General features: G+C 42.7%; 1 protein-coding gene and 1 long non-coding RNA gene across 5 annotated transcripts in view; one reads left to right on the forward strand and one right to left on the reverse strand.

Moving 5' to 3' along the window:
* TCAIM (T cell activation inhibitor, mitochondrial) overlaps positions 1-15,087 on the forward strand; it is a 36,261-nt gene extending 21,174 nt beyond the window's left edge. For all 4 annotated transcript variants that reach the window (XM_061127916.1, XM_061127917.1, XM_061127913.1 and 1 more), the window contains exons 6-11: positions 4,474-4,596; positions 6,044-6,141; positions 6,393-6,484; positions 9,914-10,146; positions 10,708-10,839; positions 13,082-15,087. In XM_061127916.1, coding sequence (XP_060983899.1) covers positions 4,474-4,596; positions 6,044-6,141; positions 6,393-6,484; positions 9,914-10,146; positions 10,708-10,839; positions 13,082-13,322 — 919 coding nt within the window. In that variant the 3' untranslated portion in view covers positions 13,323-15,087. The remainder of the gene's footprint in view (positions 1-4,473; positions 4,597-6,043; positions 6,142-6,392; positions 6,485-9,913; positions 10,147-10,707; positions 10,840-13,081) is intronic.
* On the reverse strand, positions 13,159-15,540 carry LOC133045678 (uncharacterized). The gene is made up of 3 exons (XR_009690309.1): positions 15,258-15,540; positions 13,796-13,876; positions 13,159-13,287 (listed from the first exon to the last, which is right to left on the reverse strand). It is a non-coding gene; the product is annotated as an uncharacterized LOC133045678 (long non-coding RNA).
* Between the last annotated feature and the right edge of the window lie 3,498 nt (positions 15,541-19,038).

Consider the following 19,038-nt stretch of genomic DNA (forward strand, 5'->3'; position numbering starts at 1 on the left):
TTTTCCAGGAAAAGTAATGTTATCAATGTAGTTAACCCAGTAACCATTACAAAAAAGATATTTCATGCTTCCTACTCAAAGTGGCCAGAATACTTCGAATGGTATTTGATTTTTTTTTTTTTTTTTTTTGGCCTTTTCATACCAAATGCAGAAAATTGTTTTGTTTTGAGTATGAGCTAGAAGAGAGTGTCTCCGCCTTACATGCACTGGATTCCAGCCCATGAGACTTCTGCTTACGACGTTAAGAGGGTATTGCTCTGCTTACACCCTTAAGAGGATATTCCTCACAGTATGCCCAGATGAACCAAAGCTTGGGAATGTGTTACCTATACCTTTCAGTAAAGAAAAAAGTGGGATTGGATAAGTCAGAGCAAAAGAGCAAGAATAAGATTTGTTGCACCGTTAAGTCAAGAGGCTTAAGAATAACCTATTAAAGAAATTCAGAGAAGCAGTTAACCTGCAGTTCAGTTGAGTGTTTCATGGGGTACAGTTTTGGTCTGGTGCTAAATGTGTAACCATTGTGAAAAGACTGTTCCAGAGACCCTGAACTCGGAGTTAGTCATCTGGCAAACTAACGAAAAAAGATTGGAACTGGGAAAAGCCAGTTCCCCGAGATAACTGCTATTTCACTGGTTCCTTGTCCAAGCCAAGTATAATTTCCTTACTTGAATGTAGTTCATCTAGTAAAATTCTTGAGTCTTTAATAAAAGACTTTCTTACATTATATTTTATTATACTATTAATAGATAATGAGTTTTTAAGAATAGGGACTATGTTTTAATCATCTCTCTTTCTAATACTAATCTGCTTCACAGATTCATAAAACCTATCCAGCATTTTTATTAACACTGAATTAAAGAACCATTAAATAAGTGTGACTGTGAAGTGCTGTAGGCTCAGTATGGAGAACTCAAGGTTTAATATGGAAATGTAAAGTAGCTTAATATAGATGATAGCAGTAGAGTGACTCAGCAATGAATGCAGAGGGCCCGTTTTTTTTTTGTGGTGGGGGGAGTGGAACAGTGCCTCTGTTAATTTCACTAGTGTTGACTTAGTAAAAGTATCTGCTGTTTTAGTAAGAGATGACATTATCTTAAGGAAAATTCCTGAGTGTAAATGAGTTGTGTTACTATGAATTCTTGATTTTCTCCATAGGTGTTTTTAATTGATGCTCTCATGGATTCTTTACCATTTGAACCACCAGGAAAGCCCAGTAATAACCAGCACTAGCTCAAATCATGTCATTTTGACTTGTCTCCTCTCAAAGAAGATAACATAAATTGAGTAAACCATTGTTTTAGAAATTGAAGTCGGTGGAAATTTAACATTCTAACTTATTGACAAAATGCAGTATCCATTGCTATGTATCTTGTCAGACAATGAAGTAAACCCCATTATTAGCTATATAGCTTTTCTTAGTTTTGGCAAGTGAAATTAATGATGCAGCATTACATGTTTTAACATGTTTTAGCCTTGTTTATAACAGATCTTGCAGTCCCTTTAAAACTGATTTAATGGGGAAGAATGACTACATGTATATGTATGGCTGAGTCCCTTCACTGCTCACCTGAAACCATCACATAGATCTAATATCTACATAGATAGATAAATACCAACTGTAGAACCTTCATTTTTTGTCTTAGGGTTTAGAAGCAAAACACAAAAATTGTTAAACTAGGCCACTTAAATTTTATACATAAATGTAAGAATTCAAATAATCAGGTCATGAATATATAATCATAAGATTCTATTTCAGTCCACATTTTAAGACATTTGGTCCCAGAAGGAAACATGGTATTTGCTTGATAATTCATTTGTCTACAAATCATCCTTTTTCTTGCCTAATTTAAGTTAAATTAATATGTATTATTTAATAAATGAGGGAAAATGGAAAAATTGTAATAGCTAATATTCATGACATAAAGTAAGATATTTTTACTTTTCTTATTTCTCACACACCATGCAAAAATGACAAAGTCTTTACCAATATTCTTAAAGGGGGAGTAGGAAGAAATTATTAACAACTGCACACAATTAGTGAATCAAAAAAATGTGGAATGTAGGGACTCCCCTGGCGGTCCAGTGATGAGGACTCTGCACTTCCACTGCAGGAGGCCAAGTTCACCTCTGTCCAGGAGCTAAGAACCCTGCAGTGGCCAAAAAAAAGATGTAGGACACCTTTACTTAAGAGTGCAAGGTCCCAGTTCCTCATCACAATGTGCAAGACATTTTATGATCTCTCTTTCTCTCTCTGTCACACACACACAACCTCTCCAGTCTCATCTCACGCCCCACCCCACTCCCAGGCATTGTGTGATCTGGTTCATCTCACAGTTCCCTGTGTACTAGCCTCGTGGGCATGCCCTTTGCTCTCACTAATCCGCCTGGGAACACCTGATCCATCTCTCAGGTTCCAGGTCACTTATCACCTGCTCTGTAGAACTTTCCAGGCAGAAGTAATTCATTCTTCCTTTGTTCTCATAGAAGCTCATATATTCTCTTCCAGTTGCTTATCTCTCTACTCCTTGCTAGATATGTCTTCCTTATACTGTTAGGCCTTCAGGGTAAATATGTGACTGGTTTTGAGAGTTTTAACTTGATTTTCTTTTTTTGGCCACACCACATGTCTTTCAGGATCTTAGTTCCCCAACTAGGGATCAAACCCATGCCTTGTATGGAGTCCTAACCACTGGACCACCAGGGAATTCCCTCAACTTGATTAGTTTTTAAATATTGTAGATTACAACATCTAAAACCTTTAAAGTGACTATTAAAAGGAACCCTAAGAAGGTTTACTTGACAGGCATTTTTGAGATGGACAAATGAGCCTTTCTGCACCATTATCATAACACCTGACTGTCACTGACAGGTGTCCAGTGGGTGTCAGATGTCCTGGGGGGGCGGCGCTTTAGACCATCTTCCCCCAGTCTCCCTGGAGCTTTCTCTTTCTCAGCTGTACCCAGGGCCCACTCCACCTCCACCCAAAATGTTCCTCTGGTCCTGGAGTCTGCTTGCTATTCTACCACGGCCCCTCCGGCAGCAGCCTTTCGGCCTGCCAGGCACGACCCAGGCCTTGTCTGTGCAGACGTCCCTCGGGAAAGAGAGGCCCAGCGCCAGAGCCTGCATGCCCGTGCTGTGCCCGTTACAACGCTGAGGGAGAGGAAGCCTCGGAGGGGGAGCAGGAGGAGCGCGCTGCTACAAGGCCGCCTCGGCTGCCTTCAGCTCTGCTCTGAAAGCTGCCCCCTTCTAACCCCTAGGCAGACTTTGACGTTCGTTTTCTCTTTTAAGACTTCACTAAGGTAAACGTTCTCAGAAATGCAGATTTAAGAGAACATCTTTCTGCTGAGCCCATGATGTAGTTGTAGGAGAACGATAAAGGTGGGGAGAGGTGAGACGGGAGCGGCCTCTCAGTTGGGTGGAAAGAAACCAAGGGGCAAACAGACCCTCTTGGGAGGAGGAGGTGGGCGCTGACTGATCAGGTCTGAGCAGTGGGAGCCTTTGGATAGAGAGGTGGGGCGGGAGGCAGGGTTTGCAGTGAGCTGAGAACTCAGGGTGCTAATAGACAAGATGAAGACCAAGGAAGAAACTGAATCTACCCAGTTAGAATCCATAGAGTTACCTTCGCAAGTTCCTTCATCAGGAAATAGTGCCTCTTAAATGACACCAGTACCATTCGGTACGTCTTCTGACGACTTTTTCACCACCTGGCTGCACAACCACATCATTTGCTCTAGTTGGGGAAGGGGTAGTAGCCCTGCCCTCGCATGGAGATGACTGATGTAAGTGAAGGCCTAGTGGAACTTTCTGAAAAGGCAATAAGCATAATGGAGGTTTAATTTTTTTTAACTTATTTATTTTTTAATGCTTTTATTTTTTTTACTATTCTTTATTTTTTGGCCACACTGCAGGGCATGCAGTATCCTAATCCCCAAACCCAGGATCAAACCCATGCCCCCTGCAGCAGAAGCACAGAGTCCTAACCACTGGATCACCAGAGAATTCCTCAATATTCAGCCTTTTGTGGGCAAGGAGGCTGGAACATGCAGAATCTTGGTTCCCCAGCAAGGGGTCAAACCTGCACCCCCTGCTTTGGAAGCATGGAGTCTTAACCCCTGGACCACCAGAGATGTCCTTGAAGCATCTTTGATTTTTAAAAAATGGCTCCATCTCTGGAAGTCTAGTAAAAAGCTTGGTGTAATGCAAGTTTAATTTTCTTGATAGGCTAAGGAAGTTCTCATAACTAAAATATGATTAACAGGTACTGGCAGTTCTCCAAGAAGCCTGTTTTAGAAGTAGGAGTTTACTCTAAAAGTAGACTTGGCAGGAGTACTTATAACTTGGTAAAGGTTTGATGGGAAACTCGGTTTAACATTGGGGCTGCTTTAAGGTAATGAACACGTGTTTCAATAGTAGAAATGTTTGCATTATAGTTAGTATTGCAAAGTGTACATCTCTGTTTTTTTTTCTTTCTAGTTCCTGGTTAGATATCAATGGGAAAAGTGCTATTAAAAAGCTGAAGAATAGTTTGCCACTTAGAAAAGAACTAGATCGTTTAAAAAATGAACTGTCTCATCAGTTGCAGCTGTCAGATATCAGGTAATGAAGAAGAGAAAACCTGATTTATAGATTAAAATAAGCGTGTGTTAACTATTGGTAAAGGTTTCTAACAGTTAAATATTTGCATCTTTAATTATTCTGTTCACTAAATACTCAATTATCTTTTTATGAAACTAATCAAATGTTTATCTAAGAAAACCATTATGAATTTCTTATTTGAAAAAGTGGAGTAAGGTTTAGATACTGACATTTTTAGCATAATAACAATGGATTTATAAGAAAAACATACTTTTCCATATGCATATAATATTTTTAAAAATCAGTATTTATAAGATTGGTATTTGAGTTTAAAAAGAGAAAAGGAGGACTTCCTTGATGGCTCAGCAGGTAAGGAATCCACCTGCAATGCAGGGGACACAGGAGATACAGGTTTGATCCCTGGGGAGGGGAGATCCCCTGGAGAAGGAAATGGCAACCCACTTCAGTATTTTTGCCTGGAGAATTCCATGGACAGAGGGGCCTGGCAGGCTACAGTGAGTGTATAGGGTCGCAAAGAGTTGGACACATCTGACTAAACAACTAAAGAAAAAAGAGAAAGGGAAAGGAAAAAAAAAGTTGTATTCTTGGTTCTATGTTATATAGCATGACTTTTAAAATTTTTTTTAGTTGAGATATAGTTGATATATAGCGTTATACTAGTTCCGAGTGTTTTACCTAATAATTCATTATTCATATTCATTATAAAATGATCACCACAATAAGTCTGGTTGACATCTGTCATCATACATAGCTAGGAAAATTTTTTTCTTGTGATGAGAACTTTTAAGATCTGCTCTTTAAGCAACTTTCAAAATGCAATACAGTATTATTAACTGTAATTACCATATGACTTTTTTAAAAGTTTTCGTAAACTTAGAAATCATTTGCTGAAGTTTATTATAAAATAGATTTAACAGCTGCAGCCCTAAGGAGTGGGTGATGTGATTCATTCATGGGACTCCCTGAGGTATTGTCATCTGGCCTGGTGCTTAAACTTCTGTGACCGTTTTGCTGCAGCCTGTTTTACTTTCAACCTTCATTATGAGGACTGTTTTCTTATATTGAACCACATGACTTGGATACAGTCATGTATCCTTTGGATACATGATGGATGTACACTTTGGATACAGTGAAAGTGAAGTCGCTCAGTCATGTCCGACTCTTTGCGACCCCGTGGACTGTAGCCTACCAGCCTCCTCCGTCCATGGGATTCTCCAGGCAAGAGTACTGGAGTGGGTTGCCATAGCACCTTTATCCTGTGCTTGCAGAATCACATAGTACTTATGCGTTCTTCTGTATTTAAATTATAATTGTTGAAGATAATTCAGGTTTATAAGGAAAGTGTTTACACTTGGAGCTTTCCAGGAGTCAGGCAGGTGGGGGTGAGTATGCGCCTCCCTCTGGGGGGACACGGGTGATAACGGGCCTGTGTGCTCTGTTGGACCAGGTGGCAGAGGAGCTGGGGTATCGCCCACCGCTGCAGCCAGCTACACAGTTTAGGCCGCTTAGCCCAGCAGAACTTGGAAACCCTTAAAAATGCAAAAGGTAAACAATTTCCACTCACTTCCGAAATCCATATATACAAATCTGTAAATTCTAGAGGAAAACTGTTGAAAGTCTTTGTAGATGTGACTTGATCTCAGCTGAATTGTTAAGTCTGTTCCTTTGAATGAAACAATAACTTCTACCAAGTTTACTCCTGAATTGATACATGAAATGTAAGTAATTATTTGCACAGTGCTAAAAAAATGAAGCCTCTCTGGACAGTGACCAAAGGGTTTGTGTTTTATCATCAGGATGTACAATAATATTTACAGACCGGTCCGGGATGAGTGCAGTGGGCCATGTGATGCTAGGAACAATGGATGTCCATCACCACTGGACAAAAGTAAGAAAAAGCTTAAAAGCAAAACAAACAAAAAAAAAAGATTTGTCTTCCACATACTTTTGTTTCAGAAAACTAATATGTCAACAAACTAAAAAAAAACTTTGAATCATAGTTTCAGCTGTTTGCAGAGCAGATGCTTTATATTTAGTAGTTTAAATTCTTAGATGACTGATTTTTAAGTCCATTTTTATTTGGAAAATTTTACAGTCTTTTCTAAAGCACAGCCTAAAGGCCTGCATTCTATTGGGTTTTTTGGTTTTCTTTTTCATGGATGTACTGTGTATAATTGACACAATAGACTGTGCATATTTGGTGGGTATAGTTTGATGAGATATGACATAAGCAAATACCTGTGAAACCATTACTATAATCAAGAGAGTGAACACATCCATTACCCACAAAATTATGTGCATGTCCCTGTGTAAACCCTCTTGTCCATCCCACCACCCCCTCCCAAAGCAGCCGCTGGTCTGCTTTCTGTCACTGTAGATTAGTTTATATTTCTAGCCTTGTATCTGAGTAGAATCACAGTATGTTGGGAAGGATCTGATTTCTTTCAGTCGGCATAATTATTTTGAAATTCATTCATGCTAGTATCAAGAATTAATTTTTTTATTTCCCCAAAGTATTCTGTCCTGTGGATATATACCAGTTTGTTTTTCCATTCACTTATTGATGGATATTGGGTTATGTCAGCTTTTGATCACTTAAAAATAAAGCTGCTATAAACATTTACCTACAAAGTTTAAATGAGCATATACTTCCTTTTCTATTGGGTAAATACCTGAAAGTGGAATGGCCAGATGTGTTAGGGTATTTTAACTTTTCAGGTAACTGCCAATACTTCCTTTGGTGACCTTTTTATTTATTTATTTATTTATTTAAATCTCACTGCGTGACACATAGGATCTTAGTTCTCTGACCAGGGATCGAACCCATGCCCCCTACATTAGAAGCATGGAGTCCCAGCAACTGGACCACCAGGGAAGTCCCTGCTATGGTCATCTTTTTATTTTTAGCCATTCTAAGAGGTGTGTGGTTTTATTTCATTGTGGGTTTTTACATTTCTCTAATGATGAATGGCAGTGAGCACCTTTTCATGTATGTATTTGCCATCCATATGTCTTCTGTGACATATCTGTTCATATCAAATATCTGATAGAAGATATTTACAAACCACCTATCTGACAAAGTCCAACCCTAACCTTTTGTATCTAAATATATAAAGAACTCTCAAAACTCAATAGATTAAAAAAAAAAACAACAGTTCAGTTAGAAAATGGGCCGAAGACATGAACACACATGTCACAGAAGAGGACATGCAGATGACAAATAAGCTCATAAACAACCATAGAGAAATGCACATTAAAACTACAATGAGATACCACTGCTCACCTGTCAGACTGGCCAAAATGAAAAATAATGACCGCCACATGCTGGCAAGGATGCAGAGAAACCGGGTCCCTCGTCCATTCCTGTTGAGCATGTGAAAGGGCACGGGCACTCTGGAAACGAGTCCGGCAGTTTCTTACAATACTAATAAACACATGCTTACCATGTGGTTTGGCAGCTGCCCTCTTCCTCTTAGGCATTTATACTAGAGAAATGAAAAGGTATGTTCACACAAAAACTGTACATAAATGTTTATGATAGCAAACACAAACTGCAGCACATCCATGCAACAGAACGTCAATCAGCAATAAGGAATGAACTGCTGATACAGTCAAGATCTTGGGTGGATCTCAGGGGCATTGTGCGATGTGAAAAAAGTCAATCTCCCAAGATTACATGCTGTATGATGCCATTTATATAACATTCTTCAAACAATAAAATTAACAGATCAGTGGTGGCCAGGGGTCAGGAGTTGGGGGAGCAGAGGTGTGGGTGGCCATGGAAGTGTAGCAGAGGGGATCCTCGTGATGCTTCTGAGTTTGCACATGCTTTTTTCTTCTCCTGAAACTTTCCCACATGCAACTGACCTTCTCTGCTTTTTTTTTTTTTTTTAATTGAAATACAGTTGATTTACAATATTGTGTTAGTTTCTGGCATACAGGAAAGTGGTTCAGTTATATATACATATATGTATTCTTTTTCATATTCTTTCTCATTATGGTTTATTACAGGATACTGAATATAGTTCCCTGTGCCAAACAGGACTTTGTTGATATTTTATGTAGCAGTTTATCATACTAACCCCAAACTGCTAATGTATCCTCCCTTACCTCCTTTTCCTTAGACAAACTCTTGTTTGTCTTCTATGTCTGAGAGTCTGTTTCTGCTTCATAAATAAGTTTATTTCCATCATATTATTGATCCCACATATAAGTGATACCATATGGTATTTGTCTGACTTACTTCACTTAGCATAATCATCTCTAGCTCCATCCTTGTTGCTGCCAATGGCATTATTTCATTCTTTACTGTGGCCAAATAATATCCCATTGTGTGTATATATATATACACCACATCTTCTTTATTCATTCATCTGTCAATATAGACATTTAGGTTGTTTCTATATCTTGTCTGTCATAAGTACTGCTGCTATGAACACTGGGATACATGTATCTTTTTTATAGTTTTTGAAGGAATTTCCATGATGTTTTCCATAGTGGCTGCACCAAGTTACATTCCCACCAACAGTGTAGAAGGGTTCCCTTTTCTGCATACCCTCTCCAGCACTTGTTATTTGTAGACTTTCTGATGGTGGCCATTCTGGCCGGTGTGAGGTGATACCTCATTGTAATAGTGAGGATTTGCATTTCTCCAGTAATTAGCAACACATCTAACCTTCTCTAAATCCTCTTTATCTTTTATTGGTCACATCAGATATCCTTAGGAACCTTTGCTTGACTCTCCCGTCCCTTCACCCTAATGTGGCATTTGTTATGCTGAATTCTGATTCCTGTTTTGTTTCCCTGAACCCTGACCATGAGCCCCTGGTAAACAGGGGCACAAACTTTTAATCTCTACACTCCAAGGGCCCATTTTGGTGCTTTAATTCACTTACAGATCCTTCATAAGTGAATTTAGTTGAACTAAAGTAAATTCTGAAGAAACAGACTTGGAGTTGAAATACATAGAATTTATTTCATTGTACCTTCATTATACCATTTAATTTGTCTAAACTAAGATTTCTACTTGAATATTTGCATATTAGTACTTAGGATTTATTTTTATTTGGAACATATTTCTTTTCTTTTGCAATCCCTTCAGTTCCTATCTAAAAGTCCCTAAGATTTACAGTGGTTTGTTTTGAATATTAATATTTCCAGCATTCCATAGTCTTTTTCTTATCCCTTCTTGAACTTTCCCTAGAGGAAGAAAATTTTCTTGTTAGAATTTCTCATACCATTGATCGGAGTCCTAAATTTGGACTCTTAAAGTAACAAAACTAAATATTCCTTCCTTTTCCTTTTTTAAATACTGTAGCTTTTTGAAAGATTACCAAGTTATTTTGACCTGCAGAGGAGGCTGACACATTTGGAGGACCAAATAAGCTATCTTCTCGGTGGCATCCAAGTTGTTTATATTGAAGAATTACAGCCAGTGTTGACACTTGAAGAATATTACTCTCTTCTTGACGTGTTCTATAATAGACTCTTGAAAAGTCGAGTACCTTTTCACCCTCGAAGTCTGCGTGGTTTACAAATGATCCTTAACAGGTTTGTATCTAAAACAATTACTTTGATTCATTTACTCACACCAGTTGTATATGTATTGCATGAAATTGTTTTGTATTTCCGTGTGTGATTCTTAGAAGTTAAAGAAAGGAATGTTACTGCCTCCATTGGCAACACTTTTTACACATGAGAAAAGTCAACATGAGAGGATTAGAAAGATTGAGTTTCTCAAACATTCTGGAAATACATGGCCACTTCCAGGGCAAATCAGTCCTGTGGAAAACTCTATAGGATTAAACTAATGTGAAATCAACAGTGTGCATTTCAGGCAGTGTGCTTGGAACTTAAATGCATTCTCTCTCTTTAGCTCTCAGAACCTCACCATAGAGTGTGTTTCTGCCCCCATCTTACAGATGAGGAAGGTCACAGGAAGGATATGGTCATCCTAATAAAATGTGTCTCTTTGGGGTGCTGTACCTTTAAAGTGGATTTTCTTAATGAATTCCTTTTCCATTAAATCAGACTAATAAAACCATTCCTTCAGGGATGGAACAGGGGATGGAGAGATGGCTGATTTTTCCTTTTATGTATACTTTATTACAGTGACAGATATGCCCCAAGCTTGCATGAACTCGGGCATTTTAACATCCCAATCCTTTGTGATCCAGCAAACCTCCAGTGGTTTATTCTCACCAAAGCCCAACAGGCAAGAGAGAACACGAAGAGAAAAGAAGAGTGAGTACTCTTAGCCCTCTCTCTTCCTGTCTTACCATTCTAACCTAGTCAAATATTTAAAAGTATTCAGGTATTCAGAAGGGTGGGGCGGAGGGATAAGTTAGGAGGCTGGAGTTAACGTGTACGTTAGTATACATATAAAACAGATCGTTAACACACACCTTCTGTGCAGCACGGGGAACTCTGCTCAACACTCAGTAACAACCTGTATGGGAAAAGAACCCAAAAAAGAATAAGGTGTATGTGTGTGTGAAACTGAATCACCTTGTGTGACAGAAAAGAAACACATCATGTATAGTGTAAATAAACTGTACTCCAGTAGAAAATACAAATTCCATGATAAGAGAAAATACAAATGCCTATTCTCGACCCCTCTATCCTGATGGGCTATGCTGGTGTCACATCTGAGGGGCCTGAGCAGGTACGGGTCCCAAGGGTGGACTGTCTCCTGGCTGAGGGAGGTGGGAGGATGTGTAAGTAAATAAGCCCTTCCCAGGATCCGGAGGGCCTAGTCCTCTGAGCGTGGGACCTCAATCTTCAGATCCAGGCTGGCCCTCCTCCACCCACACGAAGCCTCCTGTCGCCCACAAATGCTGGACGGCTCCGTGCTGGAGGAGCTTTGCAAAGTCACCCTGTCTCCATGTCGCCTGGTGCTGGGGTTTCCACTTCCAAGCTCCTTCCTTAGAGTCGCTCCACCTACATGACAGCAGCCTCAGCATCAGCGATTTGCTGGGGTTAAGATTTGTTTGGAGGGTGATAGGTAAGGGGAAAAAAGTAATGGGACACAAGCCCTTCTGTGTTGGTTCAGGCACTTTCCACTCCAATTTAGAACCTAGGAACACAACTTCTAGGGCTCTGGTTGCCCAGGGAAGCAGAATTGGGCATGAAAAAATGCTGCTGCCTTGTGTGGCCACTTCTCATAACAACAGCTTCCAACCAGAGCTGATTGACACTTAATATTCACAAGGCCTGCAGGGCTGTAAATGACACCTGCCTTCAAGAAATGTCCTTGCAGTAGGTAGTTGAAAGAGATGTCAAAACAGGGCAGACTTTCAAGAAACCAATCTCAAACTGTTTAAGAAAAAAAGTACATGAAAAGATGCTGAACATCGTGAAACACTAGAGAAAAGCAACTCAAAACTACAACAAGGTATCTCCTTGTACCTGTCAGAATGGCCATCATCAAAAAATCTACAAACCATAAATGCTGGAGAAAATGTGGAGTAAAAGGAAACCTCCTCCACCATGGGTGGGAATGGAAATTGGTAACAGCCGCTGTGGGGAACAGTATGGAGGTTCTTTAAAAAGTAAAACTAGAGCTAGCATATGAAGCAGCAATGCCACTCCTGGAATCACCCAGAAGAAACCTATGTATCCAGAGAAAACCGTCCTTCGAAAAGGAATGAATGCACCCCAGCGTTCATTGCAGCACTGTCTACAATAGCCAAAACACAGAAGCCACCAAAATGTCCCATCAATAGAGGAATGGGTAAAGAAGACGCAGTACATGTAGCAATGGAATATTACTCAGGCATAAAAGACAATGAAATAATGCCATCTGCAGCAACATGGATGACCTAGAGATGATCAGAGAAAGTGAAGTAAGTCAGAGAAACAAAGACAAGTATCATAGGCTGTCACTTACAGGTGGAATCTAAAAATTGATACCAAAAAACTAATTTACAAAACAGACTCATAAACCTAGAATATAAAGTTATGGTAAAAGGGGAAAGGTAAGGGAGAGGATAAATTAGGTGGTTAGGATTAAGATATACACACTAATTTATATAATCAGCAAGGACCTAATGTGGAGCAAAATACTCAACACTCTTTTCATAAGCTATATGGGGAAATAATCCAAAAAAGAGTAGATACAAGTAAATGTATAACTCAGTTTAGTTGCCCTATAGCTACTGCAAACACAATGTTGTAAATCAAGTATACTCCAAAAATTTTTTTAAGAAATGGGAATTTCCTGGTGGCCCACTGGCTGAGACTGTGTGCCCTCAATGCAGGGGCCCCAGGTTCGATCCCTGGTTGGGGAACAAGATCCCACATGCTGCAGCTGAGACCCAGTGCAATCAAATAAGTAAATATTTAAAAAAACAAAAATGGGAGGACCATTTTCAGTGTTGAGAGTAGAAACTAACAGCCCAATATACAAAAAATGGGTTTTACATTTTATGTTGTTTTATTTGGTTATAGCTTGTAGCAGTCATATGTTTTGTTTTTGACATAACAGGTTGAAGGTCATTGAAAACAAATTGATGCAGGCTTCCACGAAGAAATTCTCCCTGGGAAAGTTTTACAAGGAGCCCAGCGTTTCCAGTATACAGATGGTGGACTGCTGTAAGAGACTTCTAGAACAGTCGCTGCCTTACCTACAAGGGATGCACCTCTGTGTCTCACATTTCTACTCTGTCATGCAGGATGGAGACCTTTGTATTCCTTGGAATTGGAAGAATGGGGAAGCCATTAAGTAACACAGAAATCTATATTATATTTTAAAGAGAAAAGAAACTATTATACTTATTTAAAATCCACAACTTGATATAACAGTATTATTTACATGTTACAGGAACAGAGTTTCTAATTGCTGCTTTGGAAGTAGACTTTTTAAATTAATTTCTATTAGGAAACTTGTTTTTAAAAGGTTTTACCTGCCAATGCTTTCTTATTCCCACCCCCACCCCCCCAGATAGTGTTTATCTAATTGGCAGAACTGGCAGAAAAGGTGATAGAAAGAACATATTTGTAGTGGTATTAAAATGGAGGATTCTACCGGGTGAAAGAGATATATTTTTTTTTTTCTTTTTTTTTTTTTTAATATGAGTGAACACTGGTAAGTATAAACAGGTCTCATTCAGTATAGCTCTGAAGTCTTGGAACTCATTTCCACATGCAGCAATTCAACATGCAACTTTATGGTTACATCACATGGTATCAATACACATACCTGTACTTTGCAGCCAATTATGCACTGTCTGAGTCCAAAACAGGTGACCTGGGTAGCACAAATTCATGAACCAAATTTTGCCTAAACACAGAGTAGATGGGAAAAAGCCATTGAATGAATATATGATATTGACATTATCACAAGCCATCTGCAACCATTTGTGAAAGCACATCCAATGACAGAGGATTTAAAGTTTTCAATAGGTACATGTATATGTGTGACTGAGTCCCTTCACCGTTCACCTGAAACTATCACAACATTGTTTGTTAATCGGCTTTACCCCAGTACAAAATACAAAGTTTGTTAAAAATAAAGCTTTCCTACCCGTTAAGATACTCTGTCAGTAGCCTATAACAAAGAGACAGCGAATTTTTCTTGAATCATTGAATGAGGTGATTGATTTGTTTTCATGGACAAACACTATCCAGAAAAATCCTTGTTTCTCAAAGAGTACCACCAAGTAGGGTCCAGTTTAAAATGATTCAGACCACTCAGGATCTGTCCCCCCCTCTCAACCCTGGTCTTCCAGTGATTAGAACACAGATTAAAACACCCGAGTCACCTCCTGCCCACAGTTGGGTGGCCTTCGCTGAACCCATAACCCAGCCCCAAGCTCTGTAGACACAGGCTCCTCTGCAGATACTTCCATTAGGATAATATTTTTTTACCCGATCCCAAACCTCTTTTGCTTATTTCTCAAAAGGACAAGGTGAATCCAGCTCTGTAACACCCATTTTTGAGGCTCTTACCACTGAAGAAATAAAGGCAATAGAAATAGAAAGGCAAAGAGATGTTAAAATCGATTCTAGAAGTATGTTTTAAATTTATCTAAAATTGATTATTTGAACGGTTAAAGTACAAATGTGTGTGTGAATAAGTATTGATTTGTATTTAGTATAGTTCGTGCATACCACCCCTTTTAACCTGTGCCTAACAACTGTACTTTTTTTCTTTTTCTAATGTAAAAATGTTGCTGCCTGTGAAAGTTTTCCAGAACCAAATAATGGGAGTGAAACATTTTTCAGAGGTTACACAAGATTTACTGGAGGGACTTCAGTGGTGGTACAGTGGTTAGGACGCTGCTTTCACCACTGAGGGCACAGGTTCGATCCCTGGTTGGGGAGCTAAGATCTAGCAGACTGCATGGCCAAAAAAAAAAAAAAAAAAAAAATTGGAAAAATAAGTTTGGATTATGCCATTTCTAAGATCAACTAATACAGAATCCTCAGTAATATGTTTTGAATTGCACTTTGTCTCAGAACTGTTACATAATAAATAATACGTTAACCAGATCATCACTTTCTCATTATTCATTAATGGTTTACAACTGTTTCAACATAAAGGAATTTACCAAAAAATCGTTGCCTGTTTATGCCTGTTTGACTTCTTCTCCCAGTCTAACAAAGTTCTGGAAAATTCTCTCCCGCCACAGAAAGCTAGGACAGGATCAGACCCCTCTAACCTTGAATCCTCAGCTCTCCAGAGGGACCTGAGTCCCGAGCTCATCCAGGGGTGACCCTCTGCCCGGGCCGTCCCGTCAGGGAAGTGTCCATTCAGAGGCATGACTGTCCACAGGCCAGGTCTCCCGAGGCCCTGCGTCTTCCTCTCCTCAAATCCTCCTCCTCCAGGCAGCCTCCTGAGTCACGAGAGGGCTGCGGGCCTTGGGGCGTGGACAGTTGGGCAAGAGGAACCATGGCTGCCTCGGGAGCCAGCTCACCTAGGAAACGGCTAACCCTTGGCCTCAGTCTCCCCATCTGTGAAAGGAGGCCCAGGGCGTGTTCCCGGAGCTCCTCCTCACCCTGAGTGAGCCTGACCCTGAAAAGAGCCCTCCCTTGGGTGGTTCTTGGCCACCAGCCCAGGTGCCTGTTGCTCCTTAGCAGTTGGAAGAGGAGGAGGAAGTGGGCTGCCGGTGGCCAGACAGAGCAGACCTGAGTTGACACCAGGGGACCCTCTTCCCCGCTACATCCAGCTCCTGCCAACTGGTTCTACTGGTCACTCCAAACCCTTCCCCGTTACAGAGCACTTCAGGGACTTTTTTCTCTAAGCTGACATGTTTCATGTGGGGAAGCTACAGGGTGAAGGCTTGGCGCCAGGCCCTTTGGTCTGCAGCAGGCAGGAGAGGTGGGATTAGAACCCAGGCACCCAAGGACTGTGAGGCGTCCGCGCGGGCGGGAGCACCCAGCTCTGGGAGTGTCCACCCCCAGGTCAGCACCAGGCGTTGGCAGGACCCCCACACGTCCAGCCACACGCTGGTCCTGTGAGGGTGGACAGCCTTGGGGTCAGTCGTGTCAGTCCTGGCCACAATGGTGCACACAGGTCAGCGGGGGCCAGGGCTGACTTTACCCGGCCCGGGGCCCCACCGGTGGCTACAAGTGTCGTTCTGGAAGCAACATCTGTATATACCTCTGCCCCAAAGTCCAACACGGCAGCCCATGCCGGGGAAGCCGGCTCAGCACAGGGCTTAGCCACGCTGGAGGGAGCCATTGGATTTCACCCTCAGTTTTTGGGAGGAGGTCAGTTTTTCTTTCTGTCACTGCCTCAGGCACTGGCCTAGACCAGGTGTCAGCAGGCACAAGGCAGGGTTTCCGGGTGAGCAGGACAAACAGCAGGAAGGCGTCAGAAGGCGTGACAGAGGAGCGCGATACCATCCATGTAGACGGTGGCCCTGGGAACTCACTTTATCTGCACCTCAAAGAGCAAGCAGGATGAACGAAGCGGGAAGCAAGGACAGGACTTGCACCCCTGGGAGGAAGCGGTGGAAGAGGAAAGGTTCCCCCACTCTGGGAAGCCTCTTCACTGGCAGGGAGATCAGCTGGGACTGCGAAGGAGTCTCAGAGGCTTAGAGGAGGGCAGAACAGCCGGCTTGTGGCAGGCAGGACAGAGAGACCGACCAGCAGGCGGTCCTGGCCACCGCGCTGCACTCCCCAACCCAAGTCACGCATCTACTGGTGCACATGGGGGTCGAGGTGCAGGAACTCCGGCATCAGCAGACAGATGGGGCTTGCTGCCTGCTGACACTAGAATGTGGTCCGGGCCACAATTCGGGGTGCACAGGACAGAGCCCGAGTCCGCCCTAGAAGCCTCACTGTTAACACGTGCGAAGAGAGGGGCGCGTCCCCGCCACATCAGCCTCACGCTGTGTGCTCGCAGTGGACTCCGCTCTGCTGCCAGCAGCTCTGGGAGCTCTCGAGCCGGCAGGCTGCCCACACGTGGAGGCGGGCCTGAAATCTGAGCCAGCTCCCAGGGGCTGTTTGGCTCTGTCAGCACCGCGGCTGTGGGACATCTGAGTGCATTCCTGGTGCTCCCATGCTGGGGCGCGTCCCACACTAGCACCAGCGGGCTTTGCGGGCGCGCACCCAGAGGCGAGCAGGGTCTGGGCTTGTTCCATAGCTCCCACAGCAGGTCCGGTGCCAGACTTGAGCGGTTCTGCACCTGCGGCTTTGCGAGCACAGTGTCTGAGAAACACCTGGGCCGACTGTCAGCGTTCCCATGAGTGAGAACGGGCAGTCCCACGAATGAGGCAGGGCTGAGGGCAGTGCCAACAACAGTGTAGTTTGTGAGCGCGCACAGCGGGTGATGGGCGACACTGTGGAGACCCTTCCCAGGGGACACATCCCGCAGAGGAATATTCCGCAGCTCCTCTCTCAGTAGGCTCAGATGGTTAAAGAGTCTGCCTGCAGTGCAGGAGACGGAGGTTCGATCCCTGGGTCAGGAAGACAGATCCTTGGAGAAGGGAATGGCAACCCACTCCAGTATTCTTGCATGGGAAATTCCATGGACGGAGGAGCCTGGTGGGCAACAGTCCATGGGGTTGCAAAGAGCCTGACTCACTCACTGACTCCCAGCCCCACCTCCCTCACACCACAGCTTAAAACCAGACCTGGAGGCTTCTATCCTAACAAGTAAGAGGCAGATCCTGCTCCCAAACAGGGCCGTGACAACCACAGAGCAAAAAGGAGGCCCCACTCTACATCCAGGGCAGGCTCCGGTCATTGTACCACCAACCACAACCACACCTCCTATCCGGGGGATAAAGGCTAGCACACACTGAGGAAAGATGCGACCCGCAGACATGCTAAAAACAGCGCTCACACCAAAAATATTAGACTCATGCAGGCTATGCAGGGACAGGCCCACATAAAAACAGCCCTTCAAGACCAGAGTAGATAACTGTTACTCCTAAATTCAGAGAGACAAGAAGTAAGGAAAAGGAAGAAATTAAGAACCAAACTGATTAAAAGAACAAGACAATTTCCCTGAAAGAACAAACGATGAAAGAGACCTCTCTGATCTCAGAGACCCCGAGATGAAAAAGGAGGTCATAGAGGTCCTCCTCTATGGAATTAAGGATTTAAGAAAAGCCATCAGGAGAAATGCAGATCACTGTTAACAAGGAAATAGAAACTAGAAGCCCCTGCCTTCACAGCTGTGTGATCGTCACTCCACTCTGACTTGAGAACCACCCACAGATCTTTTTTTTTTTTTTTATTACGTTGCTGAATCTCAGTTTCCTGACCAGGGATCGAACATGTACCCCCCGCTGTGGAAGTGTGGAGTCCTAACCACTGGACCACCAGTGAACTGCTCCACCCACAGATCTCTATTTTTCCTTCCCCCATTTCATGTCCCCTAATGTACGTGTGTGTGCACGTGCATGCACACACACCAGCCTATAGTGCAGACCTTGAGTGAAGTATGTGGTCTTGTTAACTGCAGAGCCCTTGCAGTTAGCCACTTGCTTGGAGGGGTGTGGGGATAAGTGTTACACTCACTGCTGGCTAACTTTCCAGATTAGAGACCCTATGGACAGTCAGGCCAACCTGGACAGGAAATTTTCTGTCAAGCTTTTGTCACATGAACGCGGTCAGCAGAAGAGGCCCTGCCAGGTCATGAGGCAGAAGACCAAGCCATGCTATGCTCCAAGGGCTCTGGGTGGTTTGTCCACAGGATGTATAACAGTTACTGTTCCCCTGGGGACTCTGCTGGTGTAGATGGAGCCCTGGTCCCTGCCCCAGGCTGAGCTTGAACTTCTCTGGGCATCCCTGGGACACTTGCTGGGACTCTTGGGGGCTAGATAGAGCGAGGCTAAGGAGCTCCTGCAAAGTCAGGACTAGGGGCCTGGCCACAACAACTCTGCCTGAGAAGCCAGCACCTCTAACCATGACAACGAGGTCTTTGTCAAGGCCATCCATCAGGGACCCTGGAGAGTGTACACTGGTCATCCCCTCTCCCAACCCTGTAGA

Source organism: Dama dama, chromosome 24 (assembly GCF_033118175.1).
Source record: "Dama dama isolate Ldn47 chromosome 24, ASM3311817v1, whole genome shotgun sequence".
In the NCBI taxonomy this organism is placed as follows: domain Eukaryota; kingdom Metazoa; phylum Chordata; class Mammalia; order Artiodactyla; family Cervidae; genus Dama; species Dama dama.